Raw genomic sequence first — 14,134 nt, 5'->3', positions numbered from 1 at the left:
GAGCAGGCACTGGTGGACGACTTAGGTGCCCCTTTCCTTGTCGTGGTTGTGGATCCCTTCAGATCGGGGTCTCCGTCGTCGATCTAGGAAGGATCGCAGGTTGGGGCTGGACGACTGCGCCCCGTGCCGGGAGCTACTGGTGGTGGTGTTTGGCGGGGGCTGCCACAGCTAGACGATAGGAATTGCGTAGGGGCGAGGCCACGGATGGGAACCCTACCCGGATAGGGAGGAGGCCGATCTACCCTGTAGCTCACATGATCGGAAGAGAAGGGGGAGGGCGACGCCGGATTCGGTGGCGACGACCATGGGAGGGGTAGCGCCAGGGGAACCGATTGGTGGAGACAGTGGGTTAGGGAGCGAGAGGGAGAGAAAGAGAGGGCTGTGGATTCAGTTTGAGGTTTTCCTTTTCCAGTGGAAAACCAACGTGGGAAGACACGATCGAGTGGGAGCAGGGATCGACGAAACATTCGACGTAAGACGGTAAGAGGGGAGTAGGAATGTTACATTTCTTTTACGTAGGAAAGTAGTAGAGATAACTTCAGTGGTAGTTTCTGTAGAGAATGATTTGGTGCATCGATCTCTCATTGATTGCGCACTAGGCACATATATATAGGTACAAGGGGTGCGACCGATATCTTGTCTCCTAAGATACACGTACATACAGAGGGAGACACACACTACAGGTACTGCATACGAAACCCAGACCTACGTACATGTACACATGTTCAACACCCCCCTCCCCCGCAGTCGAAGCGTCGTCGCCGGTGACGCAGAGACTGGACCGAAAGCCCTCGAAGGTCGAGGTGGGTAGTCCCTTCGTTATAACACCGGCGAACTACTGATCGGTGGGCACATGTAGAACTCGAACACGACAAAGTGCGACGTGCTCCCTGACGAAGTGAATGTGTCGAGCTCAGTATGCTTCGTCCGTCGGTGATGGACATGGTTGGCAGCGAGGTACACCACGGAGACGTTGTCACAGTAGACAAGCGTAGCCTTGGTAACCTCACATAGCAACTCCTGAAGTAGCTGTCGTAGCCAAGAGCACTCCGCGACGGCGTTGGCCACTGCCCTGTACTCAGCCTCGGCGCTCGATCGTGAGACCGTGGGTTGTCGTTTAGACGGCCACGAAATCAGAGAGTGCCCGAGGTAGACGCAGTAGCCGGAAGTGGAGCGTCGAGTGTCGGGACACCCAGCCCAGTCGGCGTCGGAGTAGGCGACAAGGCTGGTGTCAGGTGATGCCGTCAGGGTGAGACCCATAGCAGTGGTGCCAAAGTATCACGAGGAGCATGCATATGAAGGCACTCCTGCTGGACAGCGTACTGAATGTCTGGATGTGTCAGCGTGAGGTACTGAAGAGCACCGACAATGGAGCGGTAGAAGGGAGCGTCAGACGCCGGAGAACCCTCGACGGCGGACACCTTAGCCTTCGTGTCGACAGGCGTAGGAGCAGGCTTGCAGTTAAGCATGCCCGCTCACTCCAGAAGCTCGTAGGCGTACTTCTACTGGTGCAGGAAGAAGCTAGTGGCCCGGCGCACAACCTCGATGCCGAGGAAGTAGTGGAGATCCCCCAAGTCCTTGAGGGCGATCTCGGTGCTGAGGCGAGCTGTGATCTGCTGAAGGAGCGCTGGCGAGGATGCAGTCAGGATGACGTCGTCGACGTACAGGAGGAGGTACGCGGTGGCGGTGCCCTGGTGATAAACAAACAGGGAGGCATCGGACCGTGTGGACCGGAACCCCTGCTGCTGAAGAAAGGCCGCGATCCGCTGGTACCAGGCCCGAGGCGCCTGCTTCAACCCGTAGAGAGAACGGGAGAGCAAGCACACGTGGTCCGGATAGTCGGTGTCGACGAAACCAGTAGGCTGCTGACAAAACACCTGCTCGTCGAGATGGCCATGCAAGAAAGCATTGGACCCATTGAGCTGGTGAACTGGCCAGGCGCGAGAAACAGCAAGCTGGAGGACAGCGCGAATCGTGCCCGGTTTGACAACTGGGGCGAAGGTGTCGGTGAAGTCCACTCCGGCACGCTGGCAGAAGCCGCGCACCACCCAACGCGCCTTGTAGCTCTCGAGAGAGCCGTCGGGCGAGTCTTGTGGCGGAAGACCCGCTTGCCAGTGATGACATTGGCACACGGTTGCGCTGCAAGGCGTCAAACTCCTCACGCATCGCAGCTAGCTAGTTCGGATCCCGAAGGACTGCGCGAGCGGAGGTGGGGAGCGGGGACGGGGCCGAGGTAGACGCGGCACACGCGTACTCGTCGGAGGTGTAGCGCGTGCTAGGACGAAACGTCCCAGTTCGAGCCCGAGTGACCACGCCGGTGAGAGGTGCGGCTGCAGCTGGCGGAGCCGAGGGGGGACCGGCGAGGAGGAAGTCGAGCCGGTCTCCGAAGACTCCGAGGGGCCACCCGTGGCGGCGCCAGAGGCCACGGCGACGGGGGCGGCCGAGGGGGCCGCGGCGACGGGGGCAGCTGGCGCCGGGAGCGCGGCAGGGCCGAGCCCGGTGCGTGGCTGGGCGGTTTGCCAGAGGTGGAGGCAAGGGCGAACCGCGCCGCGGGAGACGCCGAGGGTGACGGTACCTGCTGAAACGTGAACACCAGCTCATCAAAGTACACATGCCGCGAGGTAAAAACGTGGTGCGACACTGGATCATAGCACCGGTAACCTTTGGTGTTGGGAGGATAACCAAGGATGATGCAAGGAAGCGACCGGGGAGCGAGTTTGTGAGGAGCAGTGGACGCGGTGCTAGTGTTGGGGAACGTAGTAATTTCAAAAAAATTCCTACGCACACGCAAGATCATGGTGATGCATAGCAACGAGAGGGGAGAGTGTGTCCACGTACCCTCGTAGACCGAAAGCGGAAGCGTTAGCACAACGTGGTTGATGTAGTCGTACGTCTTCACGATCCAACCTATCAAGTACCGAATGCACGGCACCTCCAAGTTCTGCACACGTTCAACTCGATGACGTCCCTCGAACTCCGATCCAGCCGAGCTTTGAGGGAGAGTTCCGTCAGCACGACGGCGTGGTGACGATGATGATGTTCTACCGATGCAGGGCTTTGCCTAAGCACCGCTACGATATTATCGAGGTGGATTATGGTGGAGGGGGGCACCGCACACGGCTAAGAGATCCAAGGGATCAATTGTTGTGTCTCCAAGGGGTGCCTCCCTCCCTGTATATAAAGAAATGGAGGAGGGGGAGGGGGCTGGCCACCCTAGACGCGCCCCATCAGGAGTCCTACTCCCACAGAGAGTAGGACTCCCCCCTTCCATGTGGGAGTAGGAGAGGAGAGGGAAAGGAGAGACAAGGGGAAAGGAAAGGGGGGCGCCGCCCCCTCCTTGTCCAATTCGGACTGGGGGGGGGGGAGGGGGCACGCGGCTTCCCTAGGCCGCCCCTCCTCTTCTCCACTAGGGCCCAATAGGCCCATTAGTCTCCCCGGGGGGTTCCGGTAACCCCCCGGTACTCCGGTATATGCCCGATACTCCCCGAAACCATTCCGGTGTCTGAACATAGTCGTCCAATATATCTATCTTTACGTCTCGAACATTTCGAGACTCCTCGTGATGCCCGTGATCACATCCGGGACTCCGAACTACCTTCGGTACATCAAAACACATAAACTCATAATATAATCGTCATCGAACTTTAAGCGTGCGGACCCTACGGGTTCGAGAACTATGTAGACATGACCGAGACACGTCTCCGGTCAATAACCAATAGTGGAACCTGGATGCTCATATTGTCTCCCACATATTCTACGAAGATCTTTATCGGTCAAACCGCATAACAACATACGTTGTTCCCTTTGTCATCGGTATGTTACTTGCCCGAGATTCGATCGTCGGTATCTCAATACCTAGTTCAATCTTGTTACCGGCAAGTCTCTTTACTCTTTCCGTAATACATCATCCCGCAACTAACTCATTAGTTGCAATGCTTGCAAGGCTTATAGTGATGTGCATTAACGAGTGGGCCCAGAGATACCTCTCCGACAATCGGAGTGACAAATCCTAATCTCGAAATACGCCAACCCAACAAGTACCTTCGGAGACACCTGTAGAGCACCTTTATAATCACCCTGTTATGTTGTGACGTTTGGTAGCACACAAAGTGTTCCTCCGGTAAACGGGAGTTGCATAATCTCATAGTCATAGGAACATGTATAAGTCATGAAGAAAGCAATAGCAGAATACTAAACGATCAAGTGCTAAGCTAACGGAATGGGTCAAGTCAATCACATCATTCTCCTAATTATGTGATCCCGTTAATCAAATGAAAACTCATATCTATGGCTAGGAAAGATAACCATCTTTGATCAACGAGCTAGTCAAGTAGAAGCATACTAGTGACACTCTGTTTGTCTATGTATTCACACAAGTATTATGTTTCCGGTTAATACAATTCTAGCATGAATAAAAAACATTTATCATGATATAAGGAAATAAATAATAACTTTATTATTGCCTCAAGGGCATATTTCCTTCAGTCTCCCACTTGCACTAGAGTCAATAATCTAGATTACACAGTAATGATTCTAACACCCATGGAGCCTTGGTGCTGATCATGTTTTACTCGTGGAAGAGGCTTAGTCAACGGGTCTGCAACATTCAGATCCATATGTATCTTGCAAATTTCTATGTCTCCCACCTGGACTTGACCCTGGATGGAGTTGAAGCGTCTCTTGATGTGCTTGGTTCTCTTGTGAAATCTGGATTCCTTTGCCAAGGCAATTGCACCAGTATTGTCACAAAAGATTTTCATTGGACCCGATGCACTAGGTATGACACCTAGATCGAATATGAACTCCTTCATCCACACTCCTTCATTTGCTGCTTCTGAAGCAGCTATGTACTCCGCTTCACACGTAGATCCCGCCACAACGCTTTGTTTAGAACTGCACCAACTGATAGCTCCACCGTTCAATGTAAACACGTATCCGTTTTGCGATTTAGAATCGTCCAGATCAGTGTCAAAGCTTGCATCGACGCAACCATTTACGACTAGCTCTTTGTCACATCCATAAACGAGAAACATATCCTTAGTCCTTTTTAGGTATTTCAGGATGTTCTTGACCGCTGTCCAGTGATCCACTCCTGGATTACTTCGGTACCTCCCTACTAAACTTATAGCAAGGCACACATCAGGTCTGGTACACAGCATTGCATACATGATAGAGCCTATGGCTGAAGCATAGGGAACATCCTTCATCTTCTCTCTATCTTCTGCAGTGGTCGGGCATTGAGTCTTACTCAACTTCACACCTTGTAACACAGGCAAGAACCCTTTCTTTGCTTGATCCATTTTGAACTTTTTCAAAACTTTGTCAAGGTATGTGCTTTGTGAAAGTCCAATTAAGCGTCTTGATCTATCTCTATAGATCTTGATGCCCAATATGTAAGCAGCTTCACCGAGGTCTTTCATTGAAAAACTCTTATTCAAGTATCCTTTTATGCTATCCAGAAATTCTATATCATTTCCAATCAGCAATATGTCATCCACATATAATATCAGAAATGCTACAGAGCTCCCACTCACTTTCTTGTAAATACAGGCTTCTCCAAAAGTCTGTATAAAACCATATGCTTTGATCACACTATCAAAACGTTTATTCCAACTCCAAGAGGCTTGCACTAGTCCATAAATGGATCACTGGAGCTTGCACACTTTGTTAGCTCCCTTTGGATCGACAAAACCTTCCGGTTGCATCATATACAACTCTTCTTCCAGAAATCCATTCAGGAATGCAATTTTGACATCCATCTGCCAAATTTCATAATCATAAAATGCGGCAATTGCTAACATTATTCAGACAGACTTAAGCATCACTACAGGTGAGAAAGTCTCATCGTAGTCAATCCCTTGAACTTGTCGAAAACCTTTTGCAACAAGTCGAGCTTTATTGACAGTAACATTACCGTCAGCGTTAGTCTTTTTCTTGAAGATCCATTTATTCTCAATGGCTTGCCGATCATCGGGCAAGTCAACCAAAGTCCATACTTTGTTCTCATACATGGATCCCATCTCAGATTTCATGGCCTCAAGCCATTTTGCGGAATCTGGGCTTACCATCGCTTCTTCATAGTTCGTAGGTTCGTCGTGGTCTAGTAACATAACCTCCAGAACAGGATTACCGTACCACTCTGGTGCGGATCTCACTCTGGTTGACCTACGAGGTTCGGTAGTAACTTGATCTGAAGCTTCATGATCAATATCATTAACTTCCTCACTAATTGGTGTAGGTGTCACAGGAACCGGTTGCTGTGATGAACTACTTTCCAACAAGGGAGCAGGTACAGTTACCTCATCAAGTTCTACTTTCCTCCCACTCACTTATTTCGAGAGAAACTCCTTCTCTAGAAAGGATCCAAATTTAGCAACAAAAGTCTTGCCTTCAGATTTGTGATAGAAGGTGTAACCAACAGTTTCCTTTGGGTATCCTATGAAGACACATTTCTCCGATTTGGGTTTGAGCTTATCAGGTTGAAGTTTTTTCACATAAGCATCGCAGCCCCAAACTTTCAGAAACGACAACTTTGGTTTCTTGCCAAACCATAGTTGATAAGGCGTCGTCTCAATAGATTTCGATGGTGCCCTATTTAATGTGAATGCAGCCGTCTCTAAAGCGTAACCCCAAAATGATAGCGGTAAATCAGTAAGAGACATCATAGATCGCACCATATCTAGTAAAGTATGATTACGATGTTCGGACACACCATTACGCTGTGGTGTTCCGGGTGGCGTGAGTTGCGAAACTATTCCACATTGTTTCAAATGAAGACCAAACTCGTAACTCAAATATTCTCCTCCACGATCAGATCGTAGACACTTTATTTTCTTGTTACGATGATTTTCAACTTCACTCTGAAATTCTTTGAACTTTTCAAATGTTTCAGACTTATGTTTCATTAAGTAGACATACCCATATATTCTTAAATCATCCGTGAAGGTGAGAAAATAACGATACCCACCGCGAGCCTCAACATTCATCGGACCACATACATCTGTATGTATGATCTCCAACAAATCTGTTGCTCGCTCCATAATTCCGGAGAACGGCGTTTTAGTCATCTTGCCCATAAGGCATGGTTCGCAAGTACCAAGTGATTCATAATCAAGTGGTTCCAAAAGTCCATCAGTATGGAGTTTCTTCACGCGCTTTACACCAATATGACCTAAACAGCAGTGCCACAAATAAGTTGCACTAGCATTATCAACTCTGCATCTTTTGGCTTCAATATTATGAATATGTGTATCACTACTATCGAGATTCAACAAAAATAGACCACTCTTCAAGGGTGCATGACCATAAAAGATATTACTCATATAAATAGAACAACCATTATTCTCTGATTTAAATGAATAACCGTCTCGCATCAAACAAGATCCAGATATAATGTTCATGCTCAACGCTGGCACCAAATAACAATTATTTAGGTCTAAAACTAATCTCGAAGGTAGATGTAGAGGTAGCATGCCAACCGCGATCACATCGACTTTGGAACCATTTCCCACGCGCATCGTCACCTCGTCCTTAGCCAATCTTCGCTTAATCCATAGTCCCTGTTCCGAGTTGCAAATATTAGCAACAGAACCAGTATCAAATACCCAGGTGCTACTGCGAGCATTAGTAAGGTACACATCAATAACATGTATATCACATATACCTTTGTTCACCTTGCCATCCTTCTTATCCGCCAAATACTTGGGGCAGTTCCGCTTCCAGTGACCAGTCTGTTTGCAGTAGCAGCACTCGGTCTCAGGCTTAGGTCCAGACTTGGGTTTCTTCTCCTGAGCAGCAACTTGTTTGCTGTTCTTCTTGAAGTTCCCCTTTTTCTTTCCTTTGCCCTTTTTCTTGAAACTGGTGGTCTTGTTGACCATCAACACTTGATGCTCCTTCTTGATTTCTACCTCCGCAGCCTTTAGCATTGCGAAGAGCTCGGGAATCGTCTTATCCATCCCTTGCATGCTATAGTTCATCACGAAGCTCTTATAGCTTGGTGGCACTGATTGAAGAATTCTGTCAATGACGCTATCATCCGAAAGATTAACTCCCAATTGAATCAAGTGATTGTTATACCCAGACATTCTGAGTAATGCTCACTGACAGAACTATTCTCCTCCTTCTTGCAGTTGTAGAACTTATTGGAGACTTCATATCTCTCAATCCGGGCATTTGCTTGAAATATTAACTTCAACTCCTGGAACATCTCATATGCTCCATGACGTTCAAAACGTCGTTGAAGTCCCGGTTCTAAGTCGTAAAGCATGGCACACTGAACTATCGAGTAGTCATCAACTTTGCTCTGCCAGACGTTCATAACATCTGGTGTTGCTCCTGCAGCAGGTCTGGCACCTAGCGGTGCTTCCAGGACGTAATTCTTCTGTGCAGCAATGAGGATAATCCTCAAGTTACGGACCCAGTCCGTGTAATTGCTACCATCATCTTTCAACTTTGCTTTCTCAAGGAACACATTAAAATTCAACGAAACAACAGCACGGGCCATCTATCTACAATCAACATAGACAAGCAAAATACTATCAGGTACTAGTTCATGATAAATTTAAGTTTAATTAATCATATTACTTAAGAACTCCCACTTAGATAGACATCCCTCTAATCATCTAAGTGATCACGTGATCCAAATCAACTAAACCATGTTCGATCATCACGTGAGATGGAGTAGTTTCAATGGTGAACATCACTATGTTGATCATATCTACTATATGATTCACGCTCGACCTTTCGGTCTCAGTGTTCCGAGGCCATATCTGCATATGCTAGGCTCGTCAAGTTTAACCTGAGTATTCCGCGTGTGTAACTGTTTTGCACCCGTTGTATTTGAATGTAGAGCCTATCACACCCGATCATCACATGGTGTCTCAGCACGAAGAACTTTCGCAACGGTGCATACTCAGGGAGAACACTTTTATCTTGAAATTTAGTGAGAGATCATCTTATAATGCTACCGTCAATCAAAGCAAGATAAGATGCATAAAAGATAAACATCACATGCAATCAACATAAGTGATATGATATGGCCATCATCATCTTGTGCTTGTGATCTCCATCTTCGAAGCACCGTCATGATCACCATCGTCACCAGCGCGACACCTTGATCTCCATCGTAGCATCGTTGTCATCTCGCCAACTTATGCTTCTAAAACTATCTCTACCGCTTAGTGATAAAGTAAAGCATTACAGGGCGATTGCATTGCATACAATAAAGCGACAACCATATGGCTCCTGCCAGTTGCCGATAACTCGGTTACAAAACATGATCATCTCATACAATAAAATTTAGCATCATGCCTTGACCATATCACATCACAACATGCCCTGTAAAAACAAGTTAGACGTCCTCTACTTTGTTGTTGCAAGTTTTACGTGGCTGCTACGGGCTGAGCAAGAACCGTTCTTACCTACGCATCAAAACCACAATGATAGTTCGTCAAGTTAGTGCTGTTTAAACCTTCTCAAGGACCGGGCGTAGCCACACTCGGTTCAACTAAAGTTGGAGAAACTGACACCCGCCAGCCACCTGTGTGAAAAGCCCGTCGGTAGAACCAGTCTCGCGTAAGCGTACGCGTAATGTCGGTCCGGGATGCTTCATCCAACAACACCGCCGAACGAAAGTATGACATGTTGGTAAGCAGTATGACTTGTATCGCCCACAACTCACTTGTGTTCTACTCGTGCATATAACATCTACGCATAAAACCAGGCTCTGATACCACTGTTGGGGAACGTATTAATTTCAAAAAAATTCCTACGCACACGCAAGATCATGGTGATGCATAGCAATGAGAGGGAAGAGTGTGTCCACGTACCCTCGTAGACCGAAAGCGGAAGCGTTAGCACAACGCGGTTGATGTAGTCGTACGTCTTCACGATCTGACCGATCAAGTACCGAACGCACGGCACCTCCAAGTTCTGCACACGTTCAACTCGATGACGTCCCTCGAACTCCGATCCAGCCGAGCTTTGAGGGAGAGTTCCGTCAGCACGACGGCGTGGTGACGATGATGATGTTCTACCGACGCAGGGCTTCGCCTAAGCACCGCTATGATATTATCGAGGTGGATTACGATGGAGGGGGGCACCACACACGGCTAAGAGATCCAAGGGATCAACTATTGTGTTTCCAAGGGGTGCCTCCCTCCCCGTATATAAAGGAGTGGAGGAGGGGGAGGGGGCCGGCCACCCTAAGCGCGCCCCATGAGGAGTCCTACTCCCACTGGGAGTAGGACTCCCCCCTTCCATGTGGGAGGGGGAAAGGAAAGGGGGGCGCCGCCCCCCTCCTTGTCCAATTCGGACTGGGGGAAGGGGGCGCGCGGCTGCTCTAGGCCGCCCCTCCTCTTCTCCACTAGGGCCCAATAGGCCCATTAGTCTCCCCGGGGGGTTCCGGTAACCCCCCGGTACTCCGGTATATGCCCGATACTCCCCGAAACCATTCCGGTGTCCGAACATAATCGTCCAATATATCGATCTTTATGTCTCGAACATTTCGAGACTCCTCTTCATGCCCGTGATCACATCCGGGACTCCGAACTACCTTCGTTACATCAAAACACATAAACTCATAATATAACCATCATCGAACTTTAAGCGTGCGGACCCAACAGGTTCGAGAACTATGTAGACATGACCGAGACATGTCCCTGGTCAATAAGCAATAGAGGAACCTGGATGCTCATATTGGCTCCCACATATTCTACGAAGATCTTTATCGGTCAAACCGCATAACAACATACGTTGTTCCCTTTGTCATCGGTATGTTACTTGCCCGAGATTCGATCGTCGGTATCTCAATACCTAGTTCAATCTCGTTACCGGCAAGTCTCTTTACTCGTCCCGTAATACATCATCCCGCAACTAACTCATTAGTTGCAATGCTTGCAGGGCTTATAGTGATGTGCATTACCGAGTGGGCCCAGAGATACCTCTCCGACAATCGGAGTGACAAATCCTAATCTCGAAATACGCCAACCCAACAAGTACCTTCGGAGACACCTGTAGAGCACCTTTATAATCACCCTGTTATGTTGTGACATTTGGTAGCACACAAAGTGTTCCTCCGGTAAACGGGAGTTGCATAATCTCATAGTCATATGAACATGTATAAGTCATGAAGAAAGCAATAGCAGAATACTAAACGATCTAGTGCTAAGCTAACGGAATGGGTCAAGTCAATCACATCATTCTCCTAATTATGTGATCCCGTTAATCAAATGACAACTCATGTCTATGGCTAGGAAACATAACCATCTTTGATCAACGAGCTAGTCAAGTAGAGGCATACTAGTGACACTCTGTTTGTCTATGTATTCACACAAGTATTATGTTTCCGGTTAATACAATTCTAGCATGAATAAAAAACATTTATCATGATATAAGGAAATAAATAATAACTTTATTATTGCCTCTAGGGCATATTTCCTTCAGCTAGGATAACAGAGACACCCGAAAATGCGAAGACCATCATAAGATGGAACCACACCGAAGAGGAGCTGGTGAGGAGTGTAGTTCCAGCATGGACGACATGGGCGAATGTTAATGAGGAGGCTGGCGGTCACGAGCGCGTCCGGCCAAAACCGAGGAGGCACGTAGGAGTGGAAGAGCAATGCGCGGACACAGTCATTAAGAGTGCGGATGACGCGCTCGGCGCGACCATTCTGCTCTGACGTGTAGGGGCAACTGAGCCGAAAGATAGTGATGTGGGACGCAAGGTGATTGCGGATGGCGACGTTGTCAAACTCTTTTCCGCTGTCAGTTTGCAAGGCAAGAATAGGAAGACCAAACTGTGTGGTGACATATGAATAAAAGGCTGTGAGTGTGGCGAGAGCGTTGAACTTGCGACGGAGAGGGAATGTCCACACATAATGGAAAAAATCATGCAATATCACCAAATAGCATAAATAACCCGCGTTGCTCGCAACCGGGGACGTCCAAACATCACTATGCAATAAGTGAAACCGAAAAGTGGAAATGTTTGTAGACTCGCTAAAGGGGAGACGAACATGCTTGCCAAGACGGCAGGCCTCACAAGAGTGGTTGTCAACCTTATTACATGAGAAAGAAAAAATCTGAAGAATCTGACACATAACTGTGGAGTTGGGATGACCGAGGGAGGCGTGCCAAAGATAGACACTGGATGCGAGGGCGGCGGGACGGGTGGTGGTGGCGCCGGAGGGATGCATCGGGTAAAGCTCGTCCGGGCTATCACACCGGTGGAGTACCATCCATGTAGGGGCGTCCTTCACAGAAAAGCCTATAGCGTCAAACTCAACTGTGACAGGGTTCTCACGAGCAAGGCGACGAACAGAAACAAGATTGGTAACTAAGTCAGGAGACACAAGAACATTAGACATGTTAATGGGAGTAGAAGTAGAAGGAAACGACATATGACCGACATGTGTAATGGGTAGAGAGGAACCGTTACCAACGGTGATGCGAGTGGGGGTATGAACGGGGGTGGCGAACGTGAGGTTACCGGGATGAGCAGTCATGTGAGCAGTGGCGCTCGAGTCCATGTACCAGTCACCTCCGCCACCGTAGTTACTCGGTGACGGAGCCGAGTGCAGAGAAGCAAGGAGGGCCGGGTCCCACGGCGGCGGCACCAGGGGAGGGAGAAACCCTTCGTAGGCCGGCGCCGTAGGCGGGCACGATGCCGTAGGCAGGCGCAGGCGTGGGCGGGGGCGCGGCGTCGTAGCCGCTGAAGGGGGCGGCGTTCTGCGTGGCGAAGAGCGCCTGGTGACTCGCCGGACGAGGCCCAAGGATGCCTGGAGCAGGAGCCCGAGGGACCAGCATCGAGTACGCATGTACGACGCCCGTCCACGGGTTGGTGCCATAAGTCCTGGGTGGGGTGGCCTGCTGCTGCTGCTGACGAGGGGCCCTCCCGTGCGCCTGTTTGCGACCGACCCCACTGCGGTTGCCGCGGCGCCCGCCACCCGGCTGCGGCTGTTGGGGGGCAGCGGGCGCCGGCTGGTGGCGGAGCACAAGCGCGGGCCGGGCGGCCGGTGGAGGGGCACCACGCGAGGTGCCGACGGCAAGGGCATGGTGTTGCACGCGCTTCTTGACCCCCTTCATCCGGCGCTCCTCCAATTGCAAGTATGCCACAAACTTGGGGAAGGAGGGCTCCGGTATGAGGGAGAGGTTGGAGGCGGCGTTACGGAAGTCCTCGTTGAGGCCAGCGGTGAGCGTGCTCAGGAGGAGGTCGTCATCAACCTTGGCGCCAATGTCACGGAGCTCATCTGCCAACGTCTTCAGGCGGCAGCAGTAGTCATCGATAGACTGATCGTCCTGATGAGAGTCAAAAAATTCCTGCTGCAGAATAACACGACGCTGAAGCTTGTTGACGGCGAAGAGGCCGTTGAGGTTGACCCACACAGCGCGGGCATCATCACCATCGCTCACGACCGTGTGAAACAGGCCCTTCGAGATGGTGGTGAAGAACCACCGGATGAGCATGGCGTCGATCGCGGTCCACTCGGAGTCGCCCACCATGGCGCGGGAGTAGACGGAGCCGTCAACGTGATCCACGAGGTTGTTCTCGCGGAAGAGTAGCGAGAAGTACGTCTTCCACGCGAAGTACGTGGCGTCGGAGGTATCGAGGACGACGGGGATGCGGTCGTGGATGTCGATGTCGTGGATGTCAGCGGGGTCCGGCCCGGCGAAGGGGTTGGAGTAGGAGGAGGCGGAAGAAGATATGGCGGCCTAGAGGAGTGGCGACGTGGCGGAGTGGCGGTGCGGCGGAGGTGTGGCGCGGCGAGGGGGAGGAGGCGCGGCAGGGAAGGTGGCGTGGCGCGGGAGGAGAGGCGCGGCGCGGGGAGGCGGCGGCGGCTGTAGATGGCAGTGGCGATGGCGGCCCGAGGCGGCGGCGGCTAGGGTTAGGCGGAAGCGGGGGATCGACTTGCGATATATACCATGTAGAGAATGATTTGGTGCATCGATCTCTCATTGATCGTGCACTAGGAATATATATATGTATGTGTGTGTATATATATATATATGTACAAGGGGTGAAACCGGTATCACTATAGGAATCAGCTACTTTGCCGGCAAAGGCAAGGATGGCGGACGGCAAAGGCCTTTGCCGTCTGCCGAGGCAAGGATGGCGGACGGCAAAGGCCTTTGC

At 50.2% G+C, this 14,134-nt stretch overlaps 1 protein-coding gene across 1 annotated transcript; it reads right to left on the bottom strand.

Moving 5' to 3' along the window:
* Window positions 1-1,502: 1,502 nt before the first annotated feature.
* On the bottom strand, window positions 1,503-12,530 carry LOC141041331 (uncharacterized). Its single transcript, XM_073507468.1, has 5 exons — window positions 12,440-12,530; window positions 12,237-12,337; window positions 11,498-11,798; window positions 2,288-2,575; window positions 1,503-2,089 (listed from the first exon to the last, which is right to left on the bottom strand). Exons 1-5 carry the CDS (start codon window positions 12,528-12,530, stop codon window positions 1,503-1,505), a joined length of 1,368 nt encoding a protein of 455 aa, XP_073363569.1.
* Window positions 12,531-14,134: the final 1,604 nt, after the last annotated feature.

The sequence above is a fragment of the Aegilops tauschii genome, chromosome 2, assembly GCF_002575655.3.
Source record: "Aegilops tauschii subsp. strangulata cultivar AL8/78 chromosome 2, Aet v6.0, whole genome shotgun sequence".
Classification (NCBI taxonomy): domain Eukaryota; kingdom Viridiplantae; phylum Streptophyta; class Magnoliopsida; order Poales; family Poaceae; genus Aegilops; species Aegilops tauschii.
The sequence above is the reverse complement of the archived record's forward strand: the minus strand, read 5'-3'. Positions and strand labels throughout refer to the sequence as shown.